This window comes from Mesoplodon bidens (genome assembly GCF_964165515.1).
Source record: "Mesoplodon bidens genome assembly, chromosome: 6".
Classification (NCBI taxonomy): Eukaryota; Metazoa; Chordata; class Mammalia; order Artiodactyla; family Ziphiidae; genus Mesoplodon; species Mesoplodon bidens.
The window spans coordinates 31,002,398-31,022,518 of record NC_138162.1 but is presented as its reverse complement, the minus strand read 5'-3'; the positions used below and the strand labels follow the sequence as shown (position 1 = coordinate 31,022,518).

General features: G+C 36.4%; 1 protein-coding gene across 6 annotated transcripts in view; it reads right to left on the bottom strand.

The window, feature by feature from the left end:
- Window positions 1–2,754: 2,754 nt before the first annotated feature.
- The window catches only part of FSD1L (fibronectin type III and SPRY domain containing 1 like), a 66,685-nt gene continuing 49,318 nt past the window's right edge, over window positions 2,755–20,121 (bottom strand). For all 6 annotated transcript variants that reach the window (XM_081236609.1, XM_081236604.1, XM_081236605.1 and 3 more), the window contains 4 exons: window positions 15,803–15,903; window positions 15,092–15,343; window positions 8,173–8,261; window positions 2,755–3,671 (listed from right to left, as the gene is read on the bottom strand). In XM_081236609.1, coding sequence (XP_081092735.1) covers window positions 3,549–3,671; window positions 8,173–8,261; window positions 15,092–15,343; window positions 15,803–15,903 — 565 coding nt within the window. In that variant the 3' untranslated portion in view covers window positions 2,755–3,548. The remainder of the gene's footprint in view (window positions 3,672–8,172; window positions 8,262–15,091; window positions 15,344–15,802; window positions 15,904–20,121) is intronic.

The window sequence follows — 20,121 nt, the reverse complement described above, 5'->3', positions numbered from 1 at the left end:
ATTTGTTGTATGAATTAGCCAATGAATGAACACTGACCTTACAAATATGGGTTTTTTTAAAAGAATTATCATGATGATTTTTACATATAGTCTGCAGTTTATTTAGCCTAGATTCACATATTTTATAGAAGTCTACACTGTCTGTTTAAAATTAATACTCTGAAACAATCATTTTCCATATATATCCTTTTCCAATTTTTTCCCATGTTTCCAAAAGACACTATGTAAGTAACTTAATAATTTTATGGGAAAAGTATATATAAAAAAACTAATCATTCTAGGTAAGTCATGGAATAGAGTATCTTAGCCTAATTAAAAGATTTCATTACAAATTATTTATTCTTTGTACCACCAAGGATCAGTCTCAAAAATTCAAATGATACATGATACTGTACACACCTTAATTTCATAAATGAGCAAATAAAGCCAAGCCAGTATGTCTCTTTAGATGATAACATGGGGAAAAAATGATTGCAGAACAAATTCGGTCAAGTCTAGCTGTACAGCAGCAGTTCATGGTTTGTCAAAATGGTACAGGTGCCATCAGTTAAACCCATGTACAGACAGGCACGCCTTTAATACTTTCAATTTGTTTACCTACACCTGGAACATTCAAAGAATTACTGTATATTAAATTTGTATGTGCATTCAGTTAGTAAATGCTTGGTATATACATATTTATGAAAAGTTAAAGATGTATGTGACACAGTCAGTCCAAAGAGTCAAAATGAATTGTAAAAGAATTCTTTTTCTAAAGTGCTTAAGGCAATTCCTTCATTTCTTTATCCAGTTTACTAAAACTGCTTTGGGATTCAACTGCTAAAAGAGAAAGGCAATACTAAATGTATGTTTTTATAAAACAATTTTTTTTACACCTGTGATAACATACATTACCGTCAACCTCTCATACATTTCTTTTACAGAAAGCAATCATGTTTGACCTGTCAAAACGAAGAGTAAAAAAAAAAAAAGAAAGAATATTTGAAAAGGTATACCAACTTTCCATGTCTTCAACTGAGCGCAAAAATTCTCAATATTTTTTAATTCAAATGTCAAAGAGAACATTATATACTGTGTGTCAAGTTAATAGTTACCTTAATTTGAGACTATGTAAATAGGCACTACAGTTAGATTATTTTCTAGTTTGAAAATAAGGGTGGCAAACTTCCTCCAGTTTAACTTAACACAAATAAACGTAAATCAACTAAGCTAAAACCCCACACATTTTGTTCTTTTTTTTTAGAGACTTTTAAGAAGAAGCACAGTAAAAGGAAAACCTCAGATTCTTATTCTGAGGTATAATAGTATTACTTCAAATGAATTTTCCAAATGAATATTAGAAAATTTTATATGAAGGGTTTCAAATGATGGCATGCGCACAGGAAGAATAATATGCGCTGCTCCAGCCCCTGATTAATATTTCCTTTTCCTCATGCCCCTGCAATAGAAGCCCCTTACCAGTATAATATAATGGTCTCTGGTTTAAATATCAGTTGACACTGCATGGGGAATGGAGCAAGAGCACGCTTAGAGGAAGAAGGCACTTAAAATTAAAGAGAGGATACAGTTATATAGACATAACAGTGAAAGTTTTTAATACAAGAACTTCTGGCTTTTTCTGTGTCATTTTGTTAAAATATACGTAACTGTTCACAGAAAGCTCCACCACTAACTTACTGCTTTCAGGTTTAACTTTATGAAAAAAAATAACTTCCTGTTTCCTTAGGTCCTAGAATGACCTTGCTGTAGGGACATCCAAAAATTTCTTTCAAAATCTCTAGGAGAAACAAAAACCAAAATTATATTTATTTGGAGAATCAAAAGAATATCTACTGACAATGTCATTCTCTAAACTTCATTAGTCTTTAAAATATGTCATCAGACAATGGTATAGATATGAATGTCCTCTGAAAAAATAATACCCAGTTCAAATGAAATTCCTCAGTTAGATTTGTTTTACAATGAACAAAACATCCTATCAGTAAACTTTAAGAGAGAATGAGCTGTTCCTATTCCACAGGGCTTTCTGTAGAAAGCAATTCAAATGTAATAAGCAGCAACAGTCACTTCTAGGGAGGTTGTCATAACACAGTATACGTAAAATGTGAACGAAAGAAAGTCAACATGAGAAAGTAAAAGTTTTTTGTCAAAAATTAAGGAATATACAAATCCAGACCTCTTTAAAATGCTCAACGGATTCTTAAATACTGTAATTACAACTTTCAGTTTGGCTCAAAGGACTTGTTACAAATTTTAATCAACTTTAAAAATATAAATACTCTCTCAATAACCATGGGTGTTACTCACTGTTTAACACATTTTCCCTAGGTTTGGTAAAGATTACTCTATGTTGATTTTTGGAAGAATTATAACCCTTTAGAAAGCAAATAAATGTAGCAAAAAGATTGAGAGAAAAACCACCTCTGAATAGTTATATCTGAAAAACTCATGTGCCAAATAAGTCAGAGATTTGTAGTTTTTCAAAACAGTTGTTTAAACTATTCCATCTTATTAAAAAGCAGATTTAAATGACTTCAGTAAAGAATAGTTTTAGGAACCTCCCTTTATAACCTATTCCTCATAGATAAAACTTGAATAGGTAGCTTTCTCTACTTACTATATAGCTTTAATAAACTTTCATCTTCCTAGAAATGTTAAAAATCAGTTATTACCAAATTCAAGTGGGAATTTACCAAAGGTAACTATTAAAGGTAGTATTAAACTAGACAAAAAATCAGAAAATATAAAGCGTTAAAAAATCTTACCCATCATCCAAAACGATGGAAAGAAAAGTCTAATTAAACAGGGTAACATATAAAGAATATCCCTTTGCAGCAGGTAAAAAACTGAAATTTGGGTGATTTTAAGCTATTTTGTCTAGAAACTTCCTATCCACTCTCTTTTTTGAGTTATAACCATGAGAAATATCACAATATTTGGAAAAGAGAAAATGATATTCAATCCAGTCAATAAACAAAAGAGGATAATTTAGCAAACCTCAGCTTGTTTATAAAAGGGGAAAAATAAACTGTTGTAAGAAAACCTTTCTAGCACCCCCAAACAATTATTTCCATTTTTAGAAAACCACGGAGGACTGTATAGTTTTCAAGCTTCAGTGTAAGAACTAAATAACAGGTAGTGATGACATTAAAAAAGAGAAAGTACAGAGGAAAGAAGACAAGATTTAAATGCTTTTCCCTCAGGTCCTAGGGCTACCATATGTAACTAAATGTATTAGAAGAACCAAAGTAATCCAAGAAACACAAAAATGAGTTTCTATGTAACTACTTAAACACTGCCTTTTTTTCCCATTTACTCTTCAAAACATCAGTTTCTTGCTCGATGTCTGCTTGCTTCTCTGATATTGCTCAGCAGGTTCCTGTGAATGCTTCGTACTAGATGCTTGATGCTAACAGATTCCACACCTTAAAGCAGAATGTAGCAAACCTGATTTCCACCACTCAAAAATTTCTGTGATTAGTGACTGCACAGAAAAGGCCACCCAATCAAAAAGGGGTGAGGGAAGGTAAACATATTCTGAATAGGCATTACTGAGTAATATTGTTTAGGCTGCTAGCTGAACCAGTCATTCCATTTTCACTTTTCTGAAGTGTTCTTACAGCACTTGGAACCTGCATCCCAGTATTCAAAGAAAGTCCACCGCACCAAACCTAAGAAAGGACAAAAACAAAGCTTCAGTCAGATTTCAAATCAAATGAAAACTTAAATGATCCTTATATTGCCATTTGAAAGGCAAAATGCCACATAAGTGAACATCATCAAATTCCAAACTGATAACCTTTGTATGTGAACTGAGGGGAAGTGGAAAGGCTAACTCAAGAGTCTTCTAGAACTAAAGAAGTCTTTTAGACTTTCCAAGAGACCAAAGGAAGTCTTTATGACAGCAGAACCCACTGGAGCTGCACACAAGAAAGCGAAGTAAGGGCTGTAGAAATTTAGAGACTAAATTGGATTAATCTAGACAAAAGACATTATCATTATTGACGCTAATGTTCACAACCAAGAGAAGTGCACAAAGAGTCAACTTCTTTACCCCAATTACTGCTTTAAATTTTGATAATGAGGTGTGGTCTGACACTATAGGAATTTAACACCCCTTTGTTAACAGAGTAAGTCCATGAGTTTCTTCCCTAGCTTGTTAACAGTAAGAACTCTTTTATAATTCTTTAAGGTTGTCAGAGAAAAATGCAAATGGCAATATCCAGATACACTTGCCATATTCTATTATCATAAATGTGAATGAGTTTATGAAACATAAAACTGCTTCACTTGTGAACAGAGCAGCTGTCATTCAGTAAACTATAACTTATTTGGAATAGAGTCAAGAAAATTAAAATGTGAAAATATGAATCATTTAAACTATCATCAACTGCCATTTATGTAGCAGACATAAGCATAAATCGAGGGAGAGTCTAGAAAGTTTTAAAGTATTCCCAACTTCAACTATATCCTAAAGTATTAAATATTTACTAAGTAACTATAGTATAGTTACAAAGAATTTGCTGACCTGTGAAATGTATAACTATATAATTAACATTCTAAAATATTAATGACAGAAGGTAATGATAACTCTTAAAATACAAAAACAATACAAAAACATGGGACTTCCCAGGTGGTCCAGTGGTTAGGACTCTGTGCTTCCAGTGCAGGGGGCACGGGTTCGATCCCTGGTCGGGGAACTAAGATCCCGCGTGCCACATGGCATGGCCAAAAAACAAAAAAAACAATATGGCACAAATGAACCTATCTACGAAACAGGAACAGACTCACAGACATAAAGAACAGACTTGTGGTTGCTGTTCTTTATGTCTGAGGGATGGGGGGTAGGGGAGGGATGGACTGGGAGTTTTGGGTTAGTAGATGCAAACTATTATATATAGAATGGATAAACAACAGGATCCTACTGTATAGCACAGGGAACTATATTCAGTATCCTGGGATAAGCCATAATAGAAAATAATATTAAAAAGAATGTATAGGGGAATTCCCTGACAGTCCAACGGTTAGGATTCGGCGCTTTCACTGCCGAAGCCTGGGTTCAATCCCTAGTTGGTGAACTAAGATCCCGCAAGCTGTGTGGCCAAAAAAAAAAGAATGTATATATGTGTATACCTGACTCATTTTGCTGTACAGCAGAAATTAATACAACATTGTAAGTCAACTATACTTCAATAAAAAATAAATTTAAAAATATAAAAGCAACTGATTACAAAACTACTATCTTATTTTATTGAAAATTATTTGATTTAAAAAATATTTACTCAAAATATCTAGCACAAAGGTGGAAGGGAAAATCAGTGGAGAAAGGTTAGTCTTTTTCAGTAAGTGGCACTGGAACATGTGGACATTCATATGCAAAAAGGGATAGGGAGGGTGGGAGGGAGACACAAGAGGGAGGAGATATGGGGATATATGTATATGTATAGCTGATTCACTTTGTTATAAAGCACAAACTAACACACCATTGTAAAGCAATTATACTCCAATAAAGATGTTTAAAAAAAATAGATCTCAAACCGTACTCTATACCATATATAAAAGTTAACTCAAAATGGATCCCAGACCTAAATGTAAAACCTAAAATTATAAAACTACAAGGAGAAAACAAAACAAAATATCTTTGTGGCCTTGAGTTGGGCAAAGCATGATCCATAAAAGAAAAAAAATCGATAAACTAGACTTAATCAAAAGGAAAAACTTCTCTTTGAAATGTCAAGAAAATGGAAAAAAATCAGAGACTGGGAGAAAATATTTGCAAAACATTTATTTGATAAAGGATTTATCCAGAATACATAAAGATATCTTAAAACTCACTAATAAGAAAACAAGTAACCCCATTGTAAAAAATGGGCAAAAGATTTTAAGATACTTCACCAAAGAAATTATACAAATGGCAAATAAGCACATGAAAAAAGCATCTTATGACATTCACTAATGCAATTATTGTTTCATCATTTGGAATGAAAAAACAACGAATAAACACACTACCTACTTTCCTGAGATAGACTCAAAGTAAACATGAAATCTACGCTTTTAAAAAGAAATATCTGAGACTTAGGGGAAAAATAACTTTGAATTCCACATGGTAAAAATATTGTCCTTGAGTGACCAATTTGGAAAAACAGACAAAAATAAATCATGTGCAGAGGTTAAAAAGAAAATAACCTTTCCAATATCCCTAAGTATTGTACTACAAACAATAACTTTATTCACGAATCATTTTTACTTTTTAAGGGAAATCTAGGAGTCTTGGTTATTAGCATTCTTTTAAACTTATTTGATGACTTTAGGGTATCTAGGGTAAATAATCATTATCAATTGTGAGATTTAAAGGTACTGTATTTTAAACCCACATATAACCTAAATACTTTATCCTTACAGTTTAGGAGTTACAGTTGGGGGTGACTGTGGAAGAACACACATATAAACATTCCACCAAGTCTGCAATGGAAATATACTATCCTGATCTGTAGAAGCAGCCCCCAAATTAAGGAAAGTTCTAGCCAGAATAATGATGATCTTAACTGGATTGCCGAACTCCCCACAGTGGCCTAATCTTATAGGGAAATGCAACAGATAAAGGAATTAGGGGAAGCAGTAATATTTCCTTAATAAAAATATAAATTCAAAACCAAGTTTCGTTTTGTGTGGAGAATCATGACTTTTCTGAAATTGAGTAGTCCTGAAATTATATACGTGCATATAGACATACATATATTCAGTCTACCACACATAGATAATCATCTAATATTTTACAAAGATTGTACTGCAGTGGAAAAAGGATGATCTCAGTAAATGGTCCTGGAATAAGCAGCTATCCATATGGAATTAAAGAATATATTTCAACCCTAACTTCATACCAAACATATCATTTCTATATTGTACTTGTACTGTAAATGCAGTCTATGTCTAAATGTATAAGGAAAATTTTGCTTTTAGAAGAAAACACAGTACTTTCATGACCTTGGGAGTGAATAAAAATTTTTTAGACTGAACACAAAAAGTGCTAACCATAAATGAAAAAACTGAGCAACATTAAAATTAACAACTTTTGTTCATCAAAAGACACCAATAAGAGAGGGGAAAGGAAAGCCAGAGTGGAAAAGATAACTGCAATACATATATCTGGCAAAAGACTCAGACTATAGAAATAACTCCAAAACAATCAGTAAGAAAGAGGAAGAAAATCCAACAGAAATACAGGCAAAAGACTTGAGCAAGCATTTCACAAAAGAATATATCCAAACAGTCAATAAACATATTAAAAGGTGTTCAACAGCACTAATCACCAAGGAAATGCACATGAAAACCACAATGTAATATATCATACCCGTTAGAAGGATAAAAATTTTTAAAAAGACAATACCAAGTGTTGATAAAGATGTGGAGGAATTCAAACTCTCACATACTGCTGGTGATAAATTAGTATAACCAACGTCTTTGGAAAACTCTACTACAGTTGATTACACACATACCATATGATCTAGCAACCTCAATCCTAATTATATACCCATTGGAAATACATATACATATCTACCAAAAGACATTAACACGAATATTTATAGAAGTTCTATTTGTAAATGTCTCCAATGGGAAACCACCCCAGTATCCAACTAAATTAGAATGGGTAAATAAATTATGATATAGTCATATAATGGAAAACTATACATATACATACAATAGAAAACTATGTGAACTACCACCACATAGAAAAACATGGATAAATCTCACAAACATAATATTGAGCCAAAAAGATACTGTATGATTCCATTTACACAAAGTTGAAAAGAAGGCAAATGAATTTATGGTACTAAAACTCAAGACAGTAACCACTTTGGAGGAGGGCCGTTAGGGGCTGGAAATGGGCACAATGCTCCGTTTCTTGACCTAGATGCTGGTTACAAAAATGAGTGCGGTCCTATGAATATTGATCAAACTACACACTTATGATTTGCAGGCTTTTGTGTCTTAACACTTATTTCAATAAAATATACCAAAAATATACAGACAAACACAGATTTGGGAGAGGTGGACTGGGGAAAGGGAGAGGAATATAAAGAAAAAATAAGATATTGTGCTTCCCCAAATATACAGCATAGACTGTTCTCCTTAAAGTTGCCAAACCAAATAAAATATAAATTACGTACTAACCATGAAACCAGGTAGTACTGGCTGAGTAAATTTTGTCTTAAAGGAATACAACAACTGTTTTGAGTTTGCATCATAGAAAGAAAGTTGACCTAAAAGGAAGGAGAAAAAAAAATCTGATTTATTATTGAAAAAAATTATAATATCTAATTAAGACTAACATAAAATCATGCATAAAAGTAATAACCAAATGCACATTTTGGCATTAATTTTTTTGACTTAGTAATTCTCACTTGCAAATCAGTAGTAAACATGCTTAAGAGAAAGCCCAAATCCAGTTTTCTTTCCCTGGTTTTCAAGATCTCCATAGTGCTTGCATAATCTGGCACTATTCTACTTACTCAACTATAGACTATTTATTTTATCATTATTTAACAAATGGCTTCCTTAGCCCAGTAAAAGCCATGGTTATTTCTTCCTCATTTTTATTATATAAGCAGCCTTTCCACCCAAATCCTATCACCATTTAAGGTTTACTCTATGAAACTTTGTCTTCTAACTACTTGAAGCCATGCTTATACCTGAGTTTCTGAAATCATGGTATAGTTATCACTGCTTCAGCTTTGTTAATTGTTAAAATCTCCTCACAGTCCGTCTTTCAACAATGATCATGCAGCTAAATCACTTTTTCTGACAACCTAACTGTCCAACCTGATGGCATCCTCACAACTGTTATCACTTCTTCAAACTCTTCTCTCATGACTATTCTCTTGGTTTGTTTCCTAATCCTGAAGATATCTTCTGTCTCTTTTTCTCCTATTCTAAATGTAGATGCTTAAAGCCAGAAACAGGGGCATCAACAGTGGGTAGACTCCCGGGGAGGAAACAGATCACCTCATTGCTCTTTCAAACCCAACTTTCTAGATGCTTCTCACTTAACCTCTCTGAGCCTCAGTTTCCTCATCTGTTACATGAGATTAATAATTCTGACCTTTTAGGATAGTTATAAGGATTAAGTGAGAACAATACGCAAAAGGGGCTTAAATCCATACCCAACATGTAATATGGACAACTATTTCTATTAGTGGGAACTCTTAGTGATGCTATCAAAATAGTCATATGTTAATTAAAAAAAATAAATGTAGATGCTTGTCCAGGCTCTTTCTCTCTACAATGCTCCCACTGCTGCCACTAAACAAGGAGAAGGAGAGAAAAGAAACTAACATTTATGCCTACTATTAAAGAACTGGGTGATTTATACACATTACCTCAAAATATCAAGCAACCTATACATGGTCACAAAGTTAGTACACAGCAGAGCAATAATGCTTAACTGTTCTGTGCAATATTCACTGGCCATTCGTGATGCCATTTCTAATATTTAGCTTCAGCTAATAATGCCACATGGCTGTCCTGCTGGCATCTCATCTTTCCCCAGGACCCTATGCTCTCTATCCTGTTGATGATACTATCACCCTGTTGATCACACTGGATGGAAACTCAGTCATCTTCAGTTCTTCTTTGTCTCTCCCTCCAATCCATATTTAGTTATCATGTCCTATGAATTCTACTTTCACACCATCAAATTCATTCTTCTTGATTCCTCACTGCTCAGATCCCTCTTACCACTAATCACTCAACAAATACTTATTAAGGGCTCACTGTGTGAAGCACTTGCCAGGCAACAAGGACATAATATTTAACAAAACAGACATGGTCCTGTCAATATTGCTTAAAGACCACTTCCTTGAAGTCTCCCCCTATCAATGTTTGCAGTCTCTTCTACATTTAACCATTTACTCTCTAATATTTCTAAAACTATATTACAATCATATGACTACAGTTTTCTAAAATGAACAGAAGCCCCCCCCACCAACTACTAAAAAAAGACTAGCCTATTATTATTTTTCAAGGCCCTCAGAATCTGATCCCATCCTACATTACAATTTCTTTCTATACCCTATGCTCTAGGTTAACAATTATACTTCTTACTACTATCTTTAAGGAACCATCAAGTATGGGAAAAGAGAAGGTAAGCAAACGCTATCTTGGTAGTTGAAAAAGAAAAGAAAAATGTATGCTAATACATTTACTAGTTATCCTGAGGAAAATATTTATCTGATTCAAAAGGAGTAAATAAAAAAGATGCAGCAAAACTGACATGTCATCACTATCACTAAAAATAAATCAAACCAAAATCAATTTGTTTACTTTTTTGTTTGAGTAACCAGGTTGATGCCTCATGGAATCATCTGGACACAATGTTAACTAAAATGGTAAAATTTGGTTTTATTAGCTCTAAATGTCAACTTGGAGAGAAGCATTTAGGGAATTACTTTTGTTCCCTAGTTCAACAGTACCTCATCTTCAAAAGTTTTATAAATATTTAGATGACAGTAGAGAAGATACTTATCAAATACCTAACTCAAAAAGCTTAAAGAAATTTTGCAAAAAAAACCGCACCAAGTTAATTTTTAGATGATCTTAACAGGAGGGAAAGATGGGCCTAATCTATTAAGATGAAACTTAAGGTGAAATATAATATTCTTCATTTGAGTTATAAACAACAACAAAAAAAAGCCCTACGCTGACAATATCAGAGAAAAAAAGATAATCTGACAGAACTCCATGGAAAAAGATCTAGTGGATTAGGTGGCTACAAGCTCAATATTGATCTACAGTGCTGTTAAGTCATATTACTAGAAATTATGCTGCCAAATCACTAACCTATGATGGTCAGAAGTTGTGTGTTCCCAGTCAGAATGGCCATCATCAAAAAAGCTAGAAACAATAAATGCTGGAGAGGGTGTGGAAAAAAGGGAACACTCTTGCACTGCTGGTGGGAATGTGAATTGGTACAGCCGCTATGGAGAACGGTATGGAGGTTCCTTAAAAAACTACAAATAGAACTACCATATGACCCAGCAATCCCACTACTGGGCATATACCCTGAGAAAACCATAATTCAAAAAGAGACATGTACCAAAATGTTCATAGCAGCCCTATTTACAATAGCCCGGAGATGGAAACAACCTAAGTGTCCATCATCGGATGAATGAGTAAAGAAGATGTGGCACATATATACAATGGAATATTACTCAGCCATAAAAAGAAATGAAATTGAGCTATTTGTAATGAGGTGGATAGACCTAGAGTCTGTCATACAGAGTGAAGTAAGTCAGAAAGAGAAAGACAAATACTGTATGCTAACACATATATATGGAATTTAAGAAAAAAAAATGTCATGAAGAACATAGGGGTAAGACAGGAATAAAGACACAGACCTACTAGAGAATGGACTTGAGGATATGGGGAGGGGGAAGGGTAAGCTGTGACAAAGTGAAAGAGCAGCATGGACATATATACACTACCAAACGTAAGGTAGATAGCTAGTGGGAAGCAGCCGCATAGCACAGGGAGATCAGCTCGGTGCTTTGTGACCGCCTGGAGGGGTGGGATAGGGAGGGTGGGAGGGAGACGCAAAAGGGAGGGGATATGGAAACATATGTATATGTATAACTGATTAAATTTGTTATAAAGCAAAAAATTAAAAAAAAATGTACGGATGCTGAAACCCACTAGTAAATAAACGAGTTATCCCCTTAAAAAAAAAAAAAAAAAAAGAAGTTGTGTGTTCTACTTTGAGAACCAATCTTTCAAATATATATAGACATAGCATACAACCACAGGAGATAATAAGGGTTTGGAAAAGTTAAATTATAAAAGGAACAGCTAATGGTATAGGGAATGTACAGTCTGGAAAAACAGGGCAAGAGAAGCAATGTTAGTAGTTTTTAAACAAATAAGGATTATACAGTAAGTCCCTTACATACGAATGAGTTCCATTCTGAGAATGCGTTTGTAAGTCCAATTTGTTCCTAAATCCAACAAAATTAGCCTAGGTACCAAACTAACACAATTGGCTATATAATACTGTACTGTAACAGGTTTATAATACTTTTCACACAAATAATACATAAAAAACAAACACAAAAATAAAGAAAACATTTAAAATCTTACAGTACAGTACCTTGAAAAGTACAGTTGTACAGTACAACAGCTGGCATACAGGGGCTGGCATCAAGTGAACAGGCAAGAAGCATTACTGACTGGAAGAGGGAGAGGAGGTGGGAGATGGCAGAGTTGAAGGATCGTCAGCAACAGGAGACGGAGGGCAAGCTGCAATTCCACTCAGACCTGACGTGGATGCCACAGGTCCTGGTTCCTTGCTGGATTTAATTCTATCTACCCTCTTGAAAAAACGATCCAGTGATGTCTGGGTAGTAGCTCTTTTTTTTTCTCATCGTAGATGACTCTGTAGCCCTGGATCGCATTCTGAATGGCTGCTGCAACCTTTGTTTGCCGTTCTATATTCGGGTCCTGTGCCTCAAAAACTAACAGTGCCTCCTCAAATAAAGAAAATCCCCTTGCTATTTCCTGCGTCATGAATCTCTTCAGTCCTTCAGTTACTTCTTCTTCCTCTTGTCTCTTCGTCCTTTCTCTGGGCCTCCAGTTCCATCAGGTCTTCATTAGTAAGCTCCTCGTGTTGCATAGCAAGGAATTCAATGAAGTCGTCCTCTTGCAGATCTAGTGCCAGCTATTCGCTGAGGGTTACTAAGTTGCTGAAGACCTCTTTGGACTCCTCATCCACCTTCTCAAATCCATGAAAATTGTGAACACACTGTGGGCAAAGCTTCTTCCAAACCTCATTCATGGTGATGGCCATAACCTCACGCCAAGCAAAGTCCGTATATTTTATGACCTTGTAGATGTTACAGTCCTTCCAAAATTGCTGCAAGGTTGTTCCTGATCCGTCACTCGCCTTTACTGCCTGATGAAAAGTGTGATGTAAATGATATTTCTTGAAAGTTGGTATAACTCCCTGGTCCATAGGTTGGATGATAAACATAGTATTTGGTGGCAGATGCACTACTTTGAGGTTGGGATGAAAGTTGTCCATGAATAGGGGGTGGCCCAGAGCACTCTCAAGCAGCAAAAGAATGTTGAATGGGATGTCCTTTGCCAAGCAATATTGCTCTTGCTCTACCTCCGGGATAAAGTGGTGGGAAAACCAGTCCTGAAAAATGGTCTGTGTAAGTCAGGCTTTGGGGTTACTCTTCCAGAAAACAGGAAGAGAGCCCTTGGCTATGTGTTTAAGGGTTCTTGGGTTCTCTCAATGATAAAACTAAGAGAGGCTGCAGCTTCATATCGCCAGAAGCATTGCCTCCAAACAACAGAGCTAGCCTATTCTTTGCTGCTTTATAGCCTGACATCACCTTTTCCTCCTTACTGATGTAACTTCAGTCTGGCATCCTCTTCCAGTACAGTCCTGTCTCATCCACATTAAAAACCTGCTTGGGGGCTTCCCTGGTGGCGCAGTGGTAGAGAGTCTGCCTGCCGATGCAGGCAACATGGGTTCGTGCCCTGGTCCGGGAAGATCCTACATGCCGCGGAGTGGCTGGTCCCTTGAGCCATGGCCGCTGGGCCTGCGTGTCCGGAGCCTGTGCTCCGCAATGGTAAAGGCCACAGCAGTCAGAGGCCCACGTACCACAAAAAAAAAAAAAAAAAAAAAAAAAAAAAAAACTGCTTGGGTAAATACATGCCTTCATCAATAATTTCTCAAAGCGTTTCAGGAAATTCCTGAGCAGCTACCATATCTGCACTTGCTGCCTCGCCACTTACTTCTATGTTGTGAAGGTTGGCTCTAGCCTTGAACCGATAAAACCAGCCATGGCTGGCATTAAAAGGTGTGCCCTCTGATTCTTCGCCATGTTTCTTCTTCAAGTCTTCATAAAGGCTTTTAGCTTTCTCTTGAATCAGCATTAAGCTAAGCAGGACTCAGCGCTGATGCTGATCCTGCATCCACACACTGAGAAGTTTCTCCATCTCCTCCATCACTTTTCTATGCTTTTTCAATATTATTGTCGACATCTTTGGCACAGCCGACTTCACATGTCCGACCTTGTCCTTGTTCTTTAGAATTGTGCTGATGGTTGAACGATTCGTGTTATAAGAACGAGCGATGTCTACCATCTTTTCACCTTGCTCCACTCTCTCAATTATTTTCACTTTTGTTTCCATCCTTATCGCTTGGCTCTTCTTAGTAGTACCAGCTACATCACCGCTGCTTTTAGGCTTGCTTCCTGACATCCTGGGCTTGAAATAAGATACTGTACTACTGTACCCTATACAGTACTGTACAGTAGAGTACACAAAAGCACAACCACTTGTAGAGGATGTATACACGTGACAATGTACGCTAGACACTTGAACTAACTTACATGATTGGACACGCGAACGCACATTCACATTTTTGAGAGTTCACAACTTGAAGGTTCATAGGTAGGGGACTTACTGTAATGTAAGTATGAATTAGGGAATATAATTCTGTGTTTCTTCAGATGACAAAATTTAAGAGCAACAGTCTCAGAAGTTACTGAGAAGACAAAGTGAGTTGATTTAAGAAAAACCTTCTAACCAAGTGTTATCCTACAGCGAAACAGGCTGCCTTCTAAGAGAATTAGCTTCACATAGAAAAGTTCCAGCATAGGAGTGGCAACTACTTGCAGATATAATGTAATAAGGATTTTATACTATGTGGCAAATGGATTGGGTAATTTCTAAGGTCTATTCCAACTCAAAAAATCTGACTCTACCACTCTTAACAAGCAATAAAACAAGGTAAAGGAGGAATTAAAATGGGCATAAGAAATTTTAAGGCTCAAGACTAAAATTAGCAAAATCTTTTTTTCAAACTTACTTAGTATATTATAGATGAATGTTTTTTCAGGCCTGCAAGCAGACATCGTGTGCCCTTTCAGTCAATTACAGAGCTGAAATTATGTTTGTGATCAAATCCTAGAAGGTCAAAATACCCTTACCACAATACTAATGGAAATTCTGTAGAGATGATTACTAATGAAAAGTACTAAAATACAAGCAACGATGATGAAATAACTTAGGAGAAAATCAGTAAACTTACCCCCATCAAAATCACAAAATACACCTATTCTTTCAGGAACAGTAACATCCAAGGCTTTGACTTTATTATTATGCTTTGCTGAAAATGTGTTTTGTAGCCAGTTGTTGACATGGATACACCAACTAGTGTTTGTCTTTCCTAATTGGTCAAATTTCCCCAAAGTCTTGTATGCTACTCCCACACTGTAGGATTTACAATCCTTCTGGGCCTTGACCTCCCAGTAATGTTGTCCACTTTCAATAGCAGTGTCTCCTACAAAAGATCAGAAGGTAAATTTGACTCTTACCTCTTCCTTATGAGTCACAGAGTTTTACCTATATCTTGTCCCACAAAATGGCACAAAAAATCTGATTCAGGAGAAAAATCATGCTAACACACAGACACTAAATGCAGAGTATCTACTATAATGACTTGTACATTTACTGTTAGCTTTTCTGAATATAAAAGGCTTCTTTTATATTCTTTTCTTCCTTACTACCCCCTCAAGAGTTATAAATGTGGAGCACTATGTAAACTGAAGCAGAATTTAAAACATATAAATAAAAAGACAACTTGAAAACCCACCAAAGTAATTAAGCTTCAAGAGGGAGAAACTTTGGCAACGATTCATTCAATACACAGGCAGCCACTCCACCACTGAGTGGAAAGTCCACCAGTGTGACTATGATGCCTTTAATCTGAGATAATGAAGAACTATTATGTTTATCCTACCCAGCACTGTATATGATTCCCCAGTAAAACGATCTCTGCTGCCTCTTACTGCTGGTGGCCTGGAGCCTATGGATGTCCGTTTAGGGGATGGTGTACCACTTCTAGATAAACAGGAACAAAAAGAAAAACAAATATTCTATGTTGCACATGTTTCACAAACTAAAATTACAAATCAAGAAATGAACCTTTCTACAGATTTCTAATCACGCTGCACAAATAGTAACATTTAATTTTATTTGAATTATTTATTATTAAACATATTTGTCAATTATAACACTTAAATGTAAGAAGTCATCAACATAAAGCATGCTAAAAACACTAATACCATGCAGACTGAGCAAGGCTTGTACAAAGAACATACAGTTGAAATATGAGACAATACAAAAAGGGAAAAAAAGAACTCAAGGGAAAAAAAAAGAACTCAAGAAAGATAATGGATTATAGCTTACATTTCTTGCAGTTAAATTTAAATGAAAAGCAAGTCTTATTTTGGTAGGAGAAATGCTTTATAATACTTGTTATTATCCTGTGCATGGATTTGGGTAATTGTTATTTTTCTTTTTAAGACTATTATAATCAAAACTAAATAATCGGGCTTCCCTGGTGGCGCAGTGGTTGAAAGTCCGCCTGCCAAGGCAGGGGACATGGGTTCGTGCCCGGGTCCGGGAAGATCCCACATGCCGTGGAGCGGCTAGGCCCGTGAGCCATGGCAGCTGAGCCTGCGCGTCCGGAGCCCGTGCTCTGCAGCGGGAGAGGCCACGACAGTGAGAGGCCCACATACCGCAAAAACAAACAAACAAACAAACAAAACCTAAATAACCTTTTTTACAAGCAGTAGGTATTGGGTTAGCCAAAAGGTTCGTGCAGCATTTTTCCGTAAGATGGCTCTACTAGCGCTTAGTTGTCTTTAACTTCATTCGAAACAGTTTTGTTAGACTATATTGTGACAGGTATCGTATCAGTGTGCATTTTAAAAAAAACTTATCAAAATCGGTGAATTTTTGTGTAGTCATTTTAATACTGAAGATGGAAGGAAAAAAGCAACATTTTCAGCATATTATGCCTTATTATTTCAAGAAAGATAAAAACGCAACTGAAATGCAAAAAAAGATTTGTGCAGTGTATGGAGAAGGTGCTGTGACTGATCAAACGTGTCAAAAGTCGTTTGCAAAGTTTCATGCTGGAGATTTCTCACTGGATAACGTGCCACGGTTGGGTAGGCCAGTTGAAGTTGATAGCAATTAAATCGAGACATTAATTGAGAACAATCAACGCCATGGGAGGTAGCCGAAATACTCAAAATATCCAAATCAAGCACTGAAAATCATTTGCATGAGCTCAGTTATGTTAATCGCTTTGATATTTGGGTTCCACATAAGTTAAGTGAAAAAAACCTTCTTGACCATATTTCTGCGTGTGATTCTCTAGTGAAACATAATGATAATGCTTCGTTTTTAAAACAAATTGTGACGAGCAATTAAAAGTGGATACTGTTCAATAATGTGGAAGGGAAGAGATCATGGGGCAAGTGAAATGAACCACCACCAACCACACCACAGGCCAGTCTTCATCCAAAGAGGGTGACGTTGTGTATATTGTGGGATTGGAAGGGAGTTCTCTATGATGAGCTCCTTCCAGAAAACCAAATGATTAATTCCAACAAGTACTGCTCCCAGTTAGACCAACTGAAAGCAGCACTCGATGAAAAGTGTCCAGAATTAGTCAACAGAAAATGCATAATCTTCCATAAGTATAATGCAAGACTAAATGTTTCTTTGACGATCAGGCAAAAACTGCTACAGCTTGGCTGGGAAGTTGATTCATCCGCCGTATTTACCAGACACTGCACCTTTGGATTTCCATTTATTTCAGTCTTTACAAAATTCTCTTAATGGAAAAAATGTCAATTCCCTGGAAGACTGTAAAAGGCACCTGGAACAGTTCTTTGCTCAAAAAGATAAAAAGTTTTGGGAAGATGGAATTATGACATTGCCTGAAAAATGGCAGAAGGTAGTGGAACAAAATGGTGAATACATTGTTCAATAAAGTTCTGGGTGAAAATGAAAAATAGGTATTTTATTTTTACTTAAATACTGAAAGAAATTTTTGGCCAACCCAATGTTTTTGTTCTGTATCTTTTCTTCTTAGAAAGAAAAATAGCAATTACCCAAATCCAGGCACAGGATAATATCAAGTATTATAAAGCATTTCTTCTACTAAAATGGACAAGATGCAACCTGACCTCCCTTTATCAAATTATATGATACGGTAAACTGGACAGTATTCAGGCCTCTCTCTAACTCCCCAAAACTCAAAATAGATCAAATCCCAAAGATGTTTAAAAAAATAACATTTCAATTATATCAAGTCACTGCATTCATAAAACAAAAAAAATTTATAACTTACCAGTAGTAAAGAAATAAAGGGAAAGCATGGCAAAAAGAAAAACAGATGTAACTACTAAGAATGGCAGCTTAAATTTCAGAGAAAAATTAAATAAGGAGATGTCTTCCTTCGCAGCATTCTAGACTTCCAACCCTAAGTACATTTTTGCAAGAAGTACAACAGCTGTTATTGTCTTAAAGCAGCGGTCCCCAACCTTTCTGGCATCAGGGACCGGTTTCGTGGAAGACAATTTTTCCATGGACTGGGGGCGGGATGGTTCAGGTGGTAAGGCGAGCGATGGGGAGCGGCAGATGAAGCTTCGCTTGTTCACCTGCTGCTTACCTCCTGCCGTGAGCCCCTCCTCCCAAGACAACCGTTATCAGTCACAGCCAGGCCCGGGGCTTGGGGACCCCCTGTCTTAAAGCAAACATGATCCCATCCTTTAAAGACACCTCAGTCACTCAACTATCTGAATTAAGGCTCTTTGTTACCTCTACTCTGGATTGTTTTACCAGCTTCCCAGATGATCTCTCTGCTACCCAATTCATTTGTTCACTGTTATGAGATAAACCTGATTCTCCTACTTTAAAATCTTCAAGCACTTTCTTACTGCCTACAAACGACTTAGCTTGGCTTTTCAGGTTATTGTTGATCTGGGCCCACTGTGCTTTTCCAGCCTTCTCACCTCTGGAGAGCACTATCCAGCTAAATATAGTCACTCAAATGTTCCTTAAACTCAGGCAATCTGTTTCAGTGCCTTTTCCTTTCCTTGCTCCTTCTCTCACTGCAAGTCCAAACGCTACACATTCTTCCACTTATTTGAGAACCAACCTAAATACCATTTCACTAATGAAGGTTTCCCAGATCCTACCAGGCTAAATAACTTTTCTGAAGAGTCCAGCTCCAGGCCAAAATCCTATGTATGATCTTTCAGGCCCAACAAGAAGCAATTATAAATGCTTGCCTTCTCTATCCCAGACTTGGTGCAGAGCTAGTTCACTGCAGTTTCTAGAAGCAGCTGCAATACCCCCTGCAACCCCAAGCTCATATGCATGTCTGCATTCCTAGATCGGGCGCCTGTATTCAGAGGCCCCCTTACAGCAGGGGGCCCCCAGCTGAGACCCTTTCCAGCTGCCTCTTCAGAGACCTCCTTAAAGAGGGCAGGGGTCAGGGAGCAGTCTGAAGACATTTTTCTCCACTCTGCCTCAATACTTTTCTACTCCAAACCTTTCCCCCTCTCATTTCCTTGGCCTCAGGTCCATAAAACAATAGGAGAAGCCTTTTGTTTGGGCCTTCCTGGGCAGTGAGATGATCCTCAGACATTCACCATCTGCCATCTGCTCTCGTTTACCTAACCCTCACCCTGAGCCATTCTGTTGTGAAAAGTGGAACCCTGGGGGGAGCTAACACCCTTTCCTTTGTGGCCTCTTGCTTACACTATCACAGTAAGTGCATGAAGTCTTGATTGTTACTTTCAGTTTGGCTTATTGTCCTAACTGACCACTTCAACATGTGGCAGCTCAGGAAATCTTTCTTCCTCTAAACTCCCTGAGTCACACATACTATTATACATAATCTCTATCTTGTATTATTGTTATTTATATATAGAGATATATCTCATCTACATAAGTTAGGGCAAATTCCTTGAAGGCAGGGACAGTGTTTATCCCTATAAACTCCAAAATATCCAGCTGACATCCTGCAGTGAACAAATATTTATGGAAAGAATAAATGTATGTAACATTCCAGAAGTAGCCTACATAATAAAATACTCTTAAAAGGAGGGAAGAGAGAAAGAGAAATAACATGATGAAATTCTACATATAAGTAGTCTAAAAATCTCCAAATGACCAAATGAAACTTCACTGATTCTATTAAATCCAGCAGCACTTTACAATTTATAATATACTAACTATGAAATCATTTTCACCAAT